The sequence below is a fragment of the Gasterosteus aculeatus genome, chromosome 13 (genome assembly GCF_964276395.1).
Source record: "Gasterosteus aculeatus chromosome 13, fGasAcu3.hap1.1, whole genome shotgun sequence".
Classification (NCBI taxonomy): domain Eukaryota; kingdom Metazoa; phylum Chordata; class Actinopteri; order Perciformes; family Gasterosteidae; genus Gasterosteus; species Gasterosteus aculeatus.
Window position 1 is genome coordinate 13,747,068 of NC_135701.1, and position 14,843 is coordinate 13,761,910.

A 14,843-nucleotide genomic window follows, 5' to 3' on the forward strand; every position below is an offset into this window, starting at 1 on the left:
GAACACTTTGACGTTTTGAATTTTGGCTGATTGTGTGGAGTATTTTTTTTAAGTTTAAAAAAAAGTTAATTTTTCCTTAAAAACTCCCATCATCCAAATGAAAGATCAAAGACCTGAAACACCCAAAAGTGCCCAGTGTATTTCGTGTACTTGGTGCTTTTCATTGTCATAAATGACGGTAAACAGAATTACAGTTTTGGACGTATAAAACGTAACTTTTGATAAACTCAGACTGTAGGAAATTGTAATCGATATTAAATTCTCACAATTTTAAAACCAAATGACAGTAACAAAAAAAAAAACATCACCAGGCGCAAGAGCAGAAACAGTTAGTTGATGAATCAATTAGTTCATCAATGGAAAATAATTCTCAGAAAATAAAGGGAATTTATTAATTACTTGGGTAATTTTATCTTATTGATTGTATTCCCTGCAATGGGACAGGTGTTTAGACATCAAATCATCCCCCCTTAGGATTGAATACTCAGTCTCCGGTTGGGCGTATTTGGTAACGATGTGCGTCGTGATAGTGACAGCTGGCCGTGAGCTGAGAGTGGCAGCCAAACACTGTGACACGGTCCCTCGACCCAGGTCCCTCCTCAGCATCGCGCCCGCTGAAGAATCTCTGAGTGAGACGCGTCGCTGCACCGGCGCCACCACTCTGTTGCTGACCCCTGACCTCCTACACCCACAAACAATTTCCCCCCTCGTGACATTAGGATGGCATTATAACAAATACGAATGTTCAGCATAGCTCGTAACCTGATATGGCTCCTTTTGCTCGAGTGCGGTGAACAGGATCACTTGCTGTCGTGTATTTTTGAGACACCGTAAGAGGTTTAACAGGGACACCGCCCACACCACTAAATGTAGCAGTTCTGTGTCACCTCACAGCAGTCCCGATCTTCGTGCCATACCCAGACGGAGAAGCAAGGTGGAAACAAAAGGGGAGGCAGGAAGACTTTAACATCGCCCTCAGGTCCGACACTATCTGTCCTTTCCATGAGCAGGCGGATGGGAGAGGCAGAAACGCGTCTCTGCACAACAAACAGACAGACACCGGCCTATTTTAAGGTCACTTGTTAGTCTAGGCATTTGCAGGGTACCAGCCAGCGATATAGCACCAGACACTGTGAATTTGCCTCACTTTGGATTGCGCCCAATGATTGCACAGCTTTAAACAGGATTATGTGTGTAAAGCCTTACAAGCAGTGCCTGGTTTTTACTTTCGTCTGATCGTTGCTCTACAATGAAATGATCTTCAGAGTGACATTCTCTGTTTGATAGAATGTTGCCTAAAACTACGATACAATTGTTTCTCTCTGAAAGGGAAAAGGGCAAGTTTGACTATTGTAAATGCATGACTTCCATGCAAGTCAAATGTGCCACATGACTTATCCCTCTATATTCAGTTTAAAGTTTGTTGCCTCACACCTCAGCTTTCCTTAAAGGTGCTACATCTAGGGACCTTGTTCTGGACATGACGGGTAGTTTGTGGCTCTGCAGAGGCGGTGCATTATCTCCCACTGAGGCACAAGCCAGGGGTCCACAAGGGCCGTGCCCTGTCATACAGGCAGGTCACTCCACTCCATTGACCTCACTTGATTATTACAGCCCTTTCGGCAGGCAATCGTCATTCACAGAGGGGACTCGACAAGATTCAGGTACTCATCTGCTCACTTTACCATTATTATTTATTAATCTTCCCCTGCTGAGCTCAGACCCCTGACCAGACCTCAAACCGGGACAAACCAAGGTGTCAGTCTCTTAAGCTAAACATGCAGTGAGGATCAGGAAGGCAGCATGAGCCCGAATTTTTTTAAACTGATCCAATAATTTGATGATGCGCAAATAGAATGCATGTTTTATGATCTGATTGGAGTTAAAACTTAATAATAATAATAGCTTCAAAAGACGTTTTGTCTGAAATGTAAATAAATCCTTCTGAATTGTTTCGCCATTGATGGGAGAAGAGAGCATTTGATGTGACTGGCAGCGGTGTATTTCTCCTCAGCAATGCTGCAGGATACAAATTGTGGCTCTCTGATGGCGAAAACAGCTTCAACGAAGGCCCGTAAAGAAGCCGAGGCACGAGGTGAAAATCCGTAACGTTTCTATCGAGACATACTCTATGCACGAGTCGGAGGCCATTCTCTACAGATCTGGACCATTACAATAGTTTGCTTTCTTTTCAAAAGATGACCTTTCCTTCTTGAGCAGCTGTTAATGTTATCACTCTACATGTGGAAATACCATAATATCAGCGAAACCCCTTGATTTTGGAGCACGGCATTGTAGTATGTACAATCCAGCATGTGAAGACACATACAGGCCGACAGACACTTGCTCTCTCTAGAATCTGTTGAAGTTTGCAAGTTTCAAGCACACAGGGTTTTGTTGCCTTGGAATCAAAATTGTGAAATTGTCTTTTTTTTTTGTAAAGGGAGGGGAAGCTGCAGGGAATCAGCGGTTGTCAAAATCTTAGAAGTGATATTGTCATACCAGCTGGATGGCCGTCTGGTGTTTGTTTAAAAGGGGAGGGAAGAAAAAACAGGCCAGGCGATTGAATCATATCTTCTTGCCAATACGTCCTTGCGTTCCCACCTTCATCATTACAGCAACATGTTTTATTTTCAGCAGTGCTGTTCTTAGTGACTCACGTCCCAGAGCCATGTGCTGCTCAGTTAGGCCTCGGATCCCTTAAACATGGGCCGAGCGGTCACGAGAAACACGCTAATGATGCACGGGAGATTGCGATCAGACTGTGCAAATACATTTTCTTTTTTTTTTTTATATCTAATATGCTTGTTAGATTTAACTGCATAACTGGATCTCAAGTACATTTTCAAACCAAATATCTAATACCAAACCAAATGCTAATTCAATTACTTTGTTGATGTGTCGTGCCACTTCACGAATAAAGGATGCTCGGATACCTGAACGAAGAATAAGTCAGTGCAACAACATAAAATGTTCCCCCACTTTCCCACTTAGTTCAACAGGATACTTTCTTCAAAGCTCAGCACAAGTGAGCCCCCTTTGCCTCGATCTTATCGTCGAGTTAGAAAGAGATTTCCTTTTGGTGTAACACCAACTGTTCGGTTTTGATGTTGCCCTGTATCTCCGCCACGTGGTCTGCAGTAAAGGATTTGGAGGATAGATTTTGAACCCCGCTGGGGATTTCTTATTAGTTTCCAAACACTGTCGGCAAGAAAAGGAAGAGGGTCTGATATCACAACTCGTTGTGGAAAGAGTTTATTCTAATTCAGGCGCGGAAACACGTCAGGGCCAAAAAAAGGAAGTGGGAGGTGAAACCGAGACCGCAACACAGCCGGATGCTGCAGTGGAACTTGAACCAAAATACTCTACAGAGACAGGACAAGGGGGAGGGGCCTCGGGTCCTGTGGTGGGTTGGGTGCAAGGAACTTGCTGTTTGTGTCATTGTTTATCATATTTCCATTGACCACCCTTAACCCAATTGGAAACATTTAGGTGCTTTCAAGACCTTGATTGATTTCTTTTTTTTTCAACGTAAAAGCTGCTCTAACACACGTGGAAGCGTCCTTGAATGTAACTTTTTTGACAATGAACCCGTTTTGAACTGTGTGCGGTTGCTTAAGAGGCCTACCTGGACGGTCTGTAGAGGATGGTGTGGATATACTTTTCAACCCGTTCACGAGAAGATACTTTTCCGACTTCACAAGTCTTTGTAGAAGGTGGGTCAGAGAACCCCCCATGAGGAATATTGGTTTCTAACCAACAACCCTCCTCTGGGAGGGGTTTGTCTCAATACCCAAGATGTCTGAAAAAGGGCGGATTTACATGAGGGACTTTGATGTTGTGATGATCAATCTTTAGTTGGTGGTTTCATTGACCCCAATTTGGTGTCTCATCAGTGGGCTAGGCGGGAGTAGGTAATGGAGGTTTTTGTTCCTTTGGTGGTTAAGCCAGCCTTGGTAAACCCCTATGTGCCCTCCCAATGAACTCTGGGAGATCATTGATCACATTGCCCTGCATCTGCTTTGTTTGTTTCCCCCGACTTAGCAGTCAAAGCAGCCACGTCCACAACGGCCAAAACAATGCGCACATGCCCACAGTTAATCAGACGGTCCATTGCTTTTGAAAAGAGAATGTTTAGCATCAGTCTGTTGGAATTTTGCTCTTGACCTTGATTTACTCATCTTATTCGACTTATGAAATCCCATTTTTACAACTGGCAAGTGCAGTATAATTCCACACCCATTGTGAGGCATGCCAAGTGGGAGAGCATTCCAAAAAACACCTACTTGAATCCATCAGTACACCATTGAAATGCCAAAATGTGTACTTCCAAATACACTGTGCATTTTTTTCTCCTTCATATCTCAGAGATATCCTGCCAAAACAGCTGGGTTTTGCCACTCATTTCACTTGAATGTGTTTATTTTTACTCCAAATGTCAGGAGAGTTGTAATATTCTGATTAAGAAAAACTGACAGCTGTAGTTCATTGGCACACAGTATATTGAAAATAACAAACCGTTCACGTCCCCTGATAATATAGGAAAGGCATTTAATATTTACTTAAGTTATTCAAACTTATATTAATTAAAAGGAATTTGTATAATCAATTCATTGCCTAACCGGCATGTCTGTGTATCTAAAATGCACGGTGACTCTCCATTCTTCCTTTTTCGCTGCTGCTGAAGAAGAGCAGAATATTTATTTCACAGGAGACTTCCTGCCGTTTATCACTTGTTATGAGTAGTGGAAAATGGATTTGAGTGCAACATCTGTCCAATGCATGTCAACGGTGTGCACTGTCGACAATTTAGCACATGTGTTTCTATGAGCACAAAGGATTTCTGTAGTGAGCAATCCCCTGAAAACGAGAATAATGTTTTTGTTACCTTGGAATGAGCTGTATATTTCTACAGAGCGAGTCCCCTTCACGGAGTCCAGCATGTTTTTATAGCAGATCGGAACGGACGAACCAAACACTTGCTCAAGGTATAGGCCCACCTGTGTGTTTGTGTCACCCACCATCGTTTTATGTTTTAAAATGTCACAATCTGCACCTTTAAACGCTTGTCTCTGCCAACATTTAACCTAACAAATCTTAAGGTGAGGCTCTTTGCAAAGGTCTTATGTCAAAGCCGACACCGTAGCAAAAAGGAAGCAGTTTCTCCTTTTAGCTGCTAAGAAAACCCGAACATAACCAGACAGGTAGCAATGATTGGGTGTGCGCTTAATGATATTCAATTTGTACTACTGTGTACTATAAGATGACCTATGATGTGATGTTCATCCAAATATGAAATGACAAAATGTAATGATGGTCACCTGACATTTAAAAAGTTGTTTACTTCATCAGCGTTGCCAGCTAATTAAACCAGAATAGTAAACCTAATAAAGTTAGTAAAGTTATGCTTTCAATTCTACAATACAATATTAATAACAATTAAATAATTTGCCTTAAACAGTAGTGCTTAATACAGTATGTTCAATTAATGTTGGTATAACAGGGAACATTGTAAATCCAGATCTTTAACTAACAACAACAGCAGTTGTAGTCCTTCCCATGAAGCCTGGAAAAACACAAATTTGACTATGCGTCCACAGTGAGAGGGCAGTTTTCCACTGTGTTTTAAAAGTATGTGCTGCCTTCCACGGAATCACCGTATGCAAAAGAGGAAACAAACCCAACAGGTAGGTGTTCCAGCTGGGCGTGCCGCACTAGCGCTTCCTTGTGGAGACACACAATCGTAAAGTAGGGCCCCAACCTGACCTCGGGGAATCTCTCAATTGTTTGCATACATAAGCACAATAACTTACGCAGCCTTTTCCATGGTTCTTCCACTACATTGATCAACCTGGGGAACTTCATGGACTGGACAAAAAAACCGGAACAACAGACCATATAACGCAATATGATGCAATTGTTCTGCTATAAATACTGCCTTTAATAATTCTATAATAATCTTTGATAAATATTGATAAATTCACTCTTCACGGATGTTTTTTTGTTGTCAAAGTCAAACTTCTATGTTAATTGGCGGTGCTGTGAAAGTAAGACAGAGAGGTCAAAGTCTGATGCAGAGAAGCCGTTGTTTCAAAAGGCAGCTTTCAAAGAGTACAAAGTATAAAGCAGATGACTAGGTCAACGTAGAAAATGCACACAATTGTGGGTCTTTGTCTATTCTGTAGACTCAAGGCAAAGACAGGGGACACCCTGAGAGGAGCCGGTGCAGCCCCCTGGTGTTACTGCTACCGATCAAACACACGCGCACACGCTTGGATAGAGGACTTGCTTGTGGTAATGAGACACACAAGATCCGTTGCTGCTCTGTTTGTGTAAGCCCCCTAAACACAAAGCATGATTCAGACTAATTCTCCCACACACTCTGTTTACACTTGAGGTACTATTCATTTCTCAGGTCTGAATATTCTGGCACTGACACTTCATTCAATATTTTCGGTGAATTTTGCAAAGGCCCGTGTGTTTAATATTGTCGAAAAAACTCATCTTTAAGGCACTACGAAAAAGACGTGTAACTGCAAGTAACCACCGTGAGGTTATAGTTGATAGTGAAGACTGTTGGTTTATTGTGTAACACACCAAATCACAAAGGAGAATTTGTTTAAACAGCATGAGCCAAACCCTTCATGTATTTATCTCACAAGTTGACACATTGGTGAAAAGCGAGCCATGACGCGTCGTCCACTGACATCTCTTTGAACGTCTGTAGCTTCCGATCACTTTTCCGCTTCTGCTTCACCCGGAACCCACATGTCCAAATACGGACATGAGGGGGCGGGGCCGGACACGGCCTTTTTTGGAGTTTCCACTTAAGCGGTCACTTGGGCTCCAAGTCAAAGCAAGTCTGTGGATCTACAATGCGCCTGCAATATTTACAAGCGATTAACTCCCACAATTACTGTCTTTGTAAGTGTCGCTGCATGAAAAAGGGGGTTTGAACTAGTTTTCACCAATACGGGACAGCGCGGAGCATTCACGAGGAGCCAAATAAAAGAACGTTGACTGTCCACGCTTGTATTTTTCCTCTATGAGCTTATTCAGACAAAATGTGATCTTAAAGAAAAATCTAAAAGAAAATGTCAGTAAAGAAACATCGCACATTATTTAGTCAATATTGATATAATATTAATTAACAGTGCTTAGGCCTAACTCGTGACACAAAGTAGTCCGTTTTTCGAGTGGCAGCCCCTATAACCTCAACACACTCTCCTTCTTTCCCTCTCACTCACACACAGTAAAAAGCTCCCAGTGTGCCCGATGGTCCACAATGGACATGATGGTGCCTCACAGTAATAAAGACATCACTGTAATGTTCCTCCGCGAGGACAGGAGCGGAGGAAACCCGCCGGCTTATCCCGAAAAGGGACGCCGCTGGAGGTTCCATGTTGATTTAGTAAAACTTTGTCGCTATGTGCATCGGAGCCTTGTGCCTCCACTGTAGTTTCCATCGACTGACGCGCGGAGAGCCTCGGCACTTGGCGCTCTGTCCATATATGGTCATCTACGTCACGCGAATGTTCCATCCCCCTATTTAATACAAGCAGACTGGAGTCCCCTATCCAGCTCCGATAGAGCAAGTCGAGCTGCTCTTGTGCAACCAACACCACCACCACCACCTCCTCCATTGATCCACAGACTTCTAATTTCCCCCACAAGCAGCCCATCAGCTTCCACAGTGACCAGATTAATAACAACAGTGGCCGGTGATCACACGGGAGGAGACAACCGGCGCTGCTCGTCCTCCGCGGGATACTTGGATAGCTACAGCAACAGGGTCCATCCCTGCTCCACTCTCCTCTTCTTTCTTTTTTCTTCTCCACGCCTGGTCCACACCTGTGAGAACGCACGCTCCTTTTTTTGTGTAACTACTTGGATACCTGCGCGTTGTCCTTTTTTTTTATTTATAAATGACGGACTGAATACAACTGCTATGACAGGGAAACTAGCGGAGAAGCTCCCTCTTACGATGAGCAGTTTAATAAACACGATCCCCGACAGTCTCTACCCAGAAGAGGACATCCCGACGTCCATGAATATCTTCACCAGTACGGAATCTATTAACCACTACTCACAGATGAACACAGGTAAGATTTTCATTTACTTTTTCGGGGAGGGTGGATAGGTCGGTGCGTGTGTGTGCGTTTTGATCACATTCGTACAAACAGCGGTGTGCGCGCAAAGGCAACAGTTGGTCTTGTGGCTCGGAGCACCTGTTTGCGCACAAAGGCACACTGTCGCACAGGAGACTCTTTTTCGGGCTCAGGTGTAAGCTGAACACTGTTCCGCCGCGATTTACGCACACGTTCAAAATGACTGACTTGACTGACTGACTGTCAGGTTTCGCCATGTGATTTATTTTGCTTCCTTTTTTATTTTCTTCCTTGTCCGTAGCCGACCGAGCCAGGATCTCAAACGTGAAAAACAGCCACTGTGATCCATCTAAAAAAAACTTCTTTTTTAAAAGGTTATATTCAAGCAAACGTAGCTCATGTTGTAATGACTTCTATTCCCGAGAGCTGAGACTTGTTTGAGGAAATGTCTCGCGAACGGCTGAGGGAAAAACTGCAATTTGACGCGAAGTCTCCACTTCAAACGCAATCGGCTCCTGATTGAAAGTGAAATCTTTAGGTTATGAGTGGAATTGGTGTCGGCATACTTATGCCGGTGATTTATTAAAACAACACATAACCCGCACAGATGGGTCAATGACTTTCATTCACAACTAACATATCACGGATTGGCTTTTAGGAGGCGTGTGTGGCTGCTTTTCCCTATTTGACCCATACGGAGATGAACCGTTTTATAAATCGCGAGGCCGGAGATGCTGATCGATGTGTTGCATGGTCAAGTTTAACCTATATTTTTGATTTAATTCAGACGCATGCATAAAGACGACTTGTTTGTTCTGCCCAGTGTTGGCAATAAATCAAGAACTAATTGTACAGTCTCACCTTATGAGGTGATGATGGGTCAATGCTGCACAAATAAAAATACTAAATCTTTATGGCGTGACGATGGTGCCCATATGAAGTGTCAATTTAGATTCTTCTATTCAAACTGTGTTAGTTAATCAGATGTGAATGTTTAAATTGTTTGTTAAAAATGTAAACAACATCTCAGTTTGAATTTTGCCCAAAATATGTTATTTACCTTTAAATCTGCGTTGTATCTTTAACCCAATGCCAGGCATTATAAATAGTACTTGATTTTGTCAGTACGTGACTAAGAGCACCACATGTGTGGCAAAATACATTTCTCTATAAACACGGCAACAACATATTTTATGTGACCTCAGAGTAGATTTTTTTTTTTTAAATAACGCTGAATAGAAAAAAGGTGTTGCAGAAAAGATGTGAGTGCTGTTTTAATTGTCTGATCTTGAGAGAATCCACATTATAAACTCTAAAATTTGTATATTTGTAATTTTTGAATGTAAACAATTTTTGTGCAAAACGTTCTAATACATTTTAAAGTACCATGCTGTGATTTTACAGGTGCAGCAGGTGTGATTTGCACTTCAACACTGACCTACAGGAAAAGAGCATTGACTTTATGTGATGCCCGTCATTCAGTTTAATATCCCATGAATACATTTACCTCCAGACAACAACAGATTTTATCATTGATAACAATTCAAGCTTGCTTTTAAATGCAATACTTCACCAAAAGAAATGTGCCACAAGTGTAATTGTTATCATTTACCTCGTTTGTCATAAGGCCATTGTGTGGTATATATAATTTAGCTTTTGTGGTTTCATCATGATTTGCCTTTAGTAATATACCAGCATGGGAAATGCTGGGAAAGCATATTCAAGCACGTATGATTTGCTGCAAATAAAAAGAGAGGTCAATTTTTACTTCGGTTTAAGAAAGAGTTCTGTTAAAATGTCTCACATTAAGCCCTCAGAGCACGATCAGCACATAAATATATACCCATTAAGCACATCTGCATGTGAGGTTTTTTTATGACATATTTGTTTATATTATTAAAATGTGTGTGAGGGTGCGTTTTTGGTATAAAGTGTGCTCTGTGCAATTATGTACAATTGAAATATCAAGGAAATTTGCAGAAATGTTGTTAATTTCACTAATGCAGTGATTGGATTGGATACATTTCAAATTGATACACCGTTACATGCAGATGTTCTATGTTGCAAATGTGTTTTAAATCCTTCAGCGTGATAAATGTGGCGTCCGCTTTATAATCCTCCCTTCTGTGAAGAAATCAGATCTTGCTATTTGATTTGACTGTCCTCCTAAGGGACACAATGACTGGATCAAAGGGGGGGTTTAGGGCTTGATTTATGCTTGTGGGATCTAAGAGAGAGAGAGACACCACTGTCTCACATGCAGCAGTCACTCACTTACTTGCAGGTCTGACAGCGCTCACATTTCTCCATGAACTCTGGTGGACTTATTTTATTTTTTCACTCTTTTTGGAAAACTATTATAATGGAAAGTTAAATTTTGGACCAACTGAAACCACTTCATGTTCATATTCTTGAAAAAGTGAATTTTCCAGATTTCTTTTCCACAACTCACATTGTGACTTTTGCAGGCTTTCATTCCAGCTGATTTTGTTTCATATTTGTGTTTGTGCAACTATGCGGACAATTTCTTCATGATATCTGTTTTTTATTTGCGTTTATCCAGATAACATCATGGATCTGGGCATGGGGAGCGAGAAAGCATCCGCAGAGATTCAGTATGGATCCAGCTTCCAGTCCAACCGCAGCGGGCAGACTGTCACTTATCTGGGGAAGTTTGCCTTTGACACTCCTCCGTCAGGGGGCATTGGCGGCTCTGGCTGGTGCTCTGATAACAACATCATCAGTCTTGTCAGCGCGGGGATCCTGGGCGTTTCTCCATCACCCGGCACAGTAACCACGCAGACATCGTCCTCTGCAGCCAGCATGGGCGGGCAGACGTCAGATATGGAGCAGGTGTATGGTCCGCCACTGCCTGCTTACTCCACCTGCAGTGACCTGTACCAGGACCAGGTCTCCTTCCACCACAGTCCTGCAACCAGCACGGGTCTTGCCTACCCAGGCAATGACTATCACTCCACGTCCAAAGCCTCCATGGACGGCAGCCTTTTCTCCATGATCCCTGACTACAACCTTTTCCACCATCAGGGGGAGGTTGGCGTGATGGAGCACAAGCCCTTCCAGACCATGGACCCCATCAGAGTCAACCCTCCACCTATCACACCCCTGGAGACCATCAGGGCATTCAAAGACAAACAGCAGATTCACCCAGGTTTCATTGGCGGGCAGCAGCACCCTCCTCAGCACCACCCACAGCCACAGACACTCACCCTTAAACCCATCCGACCGAGGAAGTACCCCAACCGTCCCAGCAAAACCCCTGTGCACGAACGGCCGCACGCCTGCCCGGCGGAGAACTGTGACAGACGCTTCTCACGCTCAGACGAGCTCACGCGCCACCTTCGCATCCACACAGGTCACAAACCCTTCCAGTGCAGAATATGCATGCGCTCCTTCAGTCGGAGTGACCACCTGACCACCCACATCCGCACACACACGGGCGAGAAGCCCTTCTCCTGTGAGTTCTGTGGACGCAAGTTTGCCAGAAGTGACGAGCGAAAGAGACACGCAAAGGTTCACCTGAAACAGAAGGACAAGAAGCCGGCTGACAAGAGCAGCGGGGCGGCTGGGAGCCACAGCTCGCCACCCGGCTCCTGCGGGGGGCCAACGGTGGGAACGTCATGACCGTCGCTACGTGCACTTGGACTGGACCCTCTCCATGCCTCGTAAAAGAGACTAAGAAAGAAAGGATCACGTCCACTATGAGATAAATAGGTGACTCTTTTCCTCTCTTTTACACCCCTGCTCTTTTCAGTTAACTTCTATTTTACAGATGGATGCCTTTAGGTTAAGATAGAGGGGGAAGGGTGCTACGCCCTTCTCTTTCAAGTAACTCAGAGTCTCAGCTACTGTGACACAGTGCCAGCACAAAGAAGGGCACTTTGGCTTATTCTGTCTACGAAGTCGCCCGAAAGCTTTTTGGGGTGGATACACTTTTGTAAATTTTACTGAGAATTTCTAAATTGGAAGGAAGCCAGAATCCATCATCAGACTCAAAAACAGACACAATTACAATGGAATTTAGTTAAAGGGTACGTTTCCTGGGATGTATGCATTCATTTTATTAGGCTGTTTAAAAGTGCAATTGGTTATATTTATGTACTGTCATGGATACCTTATTAGTGGCACTTGGCTGTCTTTCTGTTGTTTTTGTTGAGGTGTTGTGCTTTTTTATTTTCTATTTGAATGTTGTTTTCTCAAAAGAATGTGCCAAATGTATTGTGGTGATACAGCCAACCTTGTTCTTATTGGTGTGCCTGACATTTGCCAAACACAGCAGTGATATCAGTTTAGCACACATGTTGAGGTTAAGGATAGATCTGATTAAAAAGTATCTCAGATTTGGATTCACTTGGTCTAGATAATGACTGAATTGGTTACACAAAGCAAACCAACGTCTTGTCCTGTTACCTGTTCTTATAAAACAAACATGCCTGCAGCAATCAATGCCTTTGCCAATACTTATTTATTTATTAGTCACTGAAAGACACTGTGTATTTTTGTCGCCTTTTTATATGGTGGCTTTTTGTGATGTTACCTAATATCATTCCTGAGTTTTTTAAAGGCTAACCAATGCTGTTCTTTTTTTATTTCTTTTGAGTTCTGCAATTTTCTGCATAATGACATACACCAAACCAGTAAATAAAAATAAATTACAGCATAGTAACACATACTGAACTACTTACAGTACATAAATGACACTGGGTTGAAAGTCAACAGAATATGAAAGCAAAGATGAAAGAGGGATACTCAGAGTGAGGGGACCATATATTTAGTTTAAATTACCAATTGATGAACAGCATATGGTGAGAGAAAAATAAATCAAAATGTCCAAATCCATGTTTACATCTTTTATAATACAGAGTGACTGAGAGTAAGTTGTAACCTAAGGACTTGTTGTTTTTGTACATTATACAAACGTGTATGCAGGTAGCTACAGTAGAAGTCACACTTTTGTACTCAAATGTCACATGCAACATAATTCAGTATTAAATTGTGCATATATGTGCATGCCTCCATGCACACTATGTAAATACAAATGTCTGCATAAACAAGAAATTTAAATTGATTGGATGCCTGTGCGGAATGTGTCTTAAAGCTTTTAGTAAAGTAGTTATATTACAGAATACTTTGTTGTCATAGGTCATTAAAACATTTTGGAGCACTGTAAAGGTGCCAAATAAGGTGTATTAGCTTCCATAAAAGAAAACAGGATAACAGCACCATTTGTACATTTTAAAGTGATAAATGGTTTACGGTAGCACTAATGTGTTCTCTGAATAAACAGCAAAATTTCTTACGTTTTGTTTATCTCAATTATAGTCACAAATCGGTTACTTCAATTAGCACATCTTACCCACTGCAGAGAAAACACTGGTTGTTCTCAGATAGACAAGAGACTAAATTACTGGATACTTGCTTTTACAAAATCATTACAGAGCTATGCCAATGTTTTTCACATTCCTTAATGTTTTTTTCCGGGATAAAAGGAAATTACTCTTATTTAATTCAATGAAATATTTTGTGTAGGCTCATCGACCCATTAGCTTCTATGGGAACTTAAAAGTGTCACAAGAACAACCATATTTCATTGAACCGGTATTCCCAATTGGGAATATAAAAGGTAAAATGATTTTAAAAATATATTTGTTTTAACAAATCTCTGTACAAGGAGGTTGGTTTTTTTCTCGAAGACTGCATAATGGCACAATAAAGTGAAATATGAGGTGGGGTAACCTTGTCTAAGTGCAGAGATAGTTTCTGATTTTATCACTAAAACACAAGGTAAATTCCTCCTTCTACTTTGACCGGCAGTATTTCTGGCAATTGTCTGTGCTCTCTGAATATCAAGGACCGTATTCTGTATGCAAGGCAGAGAGTTTATATAAACATTGTTATCAGCTAGAAAGAAAACATTCTGCATATTGTGTCAGTAGACACTGAAATCAGACTTAAACAAAACAGCGACTGATTAATGCAAAGGCCAAAAGAAAGGTTCAGAATAGCTACGCCACAGAGGACACAGTGCTTACAGAAACACGCTTCCAAGGCCACGCTTCGCCTTTCCTGTAACAATCAGTTTTCACTGCTGAGCTCCCTGGCAAGTGCTCACTTATTTTCCAATTAATTTGGCCTCAGAGATTCTTTTCTGAACTCATCCATCTGGTTAATTTTTTCGATAGTTTAAAAATCCACACCACTGCTGTAAAATCAATAGTTCGGTGTCATTAAAAAATATAGATTTCATTTAATCTGACTTTTCTGAGCTTATCTTACTAAAAGTCATACGACTACACAACTGAACAAAATTAAAGTGTAACTTCTTACACATAAAATCAAACAGCATTCTTCCGGCCTGATTGCAGATGATTAATAATAACAATAACATAATAATAGTAATAACATTTCAGTTTCCCAGGTTAAATATTGCAACGTGAGTAATGACCTCTCATGTAAACATCGTGTAGCAGACCGCCTCACAGAGTCAGCACAAAAGAATATAGTATGTGATGTGATAGGAAATGCAAAATGTTTATCTAGAATAACTGGATTTTTTATATAGTCCATCATAGACTGAATTCAATTTTAATTTATTTCACCAGAGGTGTTGCTCTTTTTAGATTTTGTAGGTCGGAACGGACAATTTTAATTATAATATATAATGTGGCCTCCTCTGTTACAAAACTGTTTTCTATATGTTGAGGGATGATTTTGAGT

At 41.7% G+C, this 14,843-nt stretch overlaps 1 protein-coding gene across 1 annotated transcript; it reads left to right on the plus strand.

Annotated features, from left to right (window-relative positions):
- The first annotated feature begins 7,581 nt into the window (after positions 1-7,581).
- egr3 (early growth response 3) lies at positions 7,582-13,425 on the plus strand. Its single transcript, XM_040196184.2, has 2 exons — positions 7,582-8,102; positions 10,672-13,425. The coding sequence occupies exons 1-2, from the start codon at positions 7,949-7,951 to the stop codon at positions 11,748-11,750; spliced, it is 1,233 nt and encodes a 410-aa protein (XP_040052118.1). The 5' UTR covers positions 7,582-7,948; the 3' UTR covers positions 11,751-13,425.
- The last annotated feature ends 1,418 nt before the right edge of the window (positions 13,426-14,843 follow it).

What these genes read in the sequence shown, in the direction of transcription:
- egr3 (XM_040196184.2), top strand. Translation starts at nt 7,949, where the DNA reads ATGACAGGGAAACTAGCGGAGAAGCTCCCTCTTACGATGAGCAGTTTA. An exon ending in CTACTCACAGATGAACACAG is followed by an intron (nt 8,103 to 10,671) that starts GTAAGATTTTCA and finishes GCGTTTATCCAG; the next exon opens with ATAACATCATGGATCTGGGC.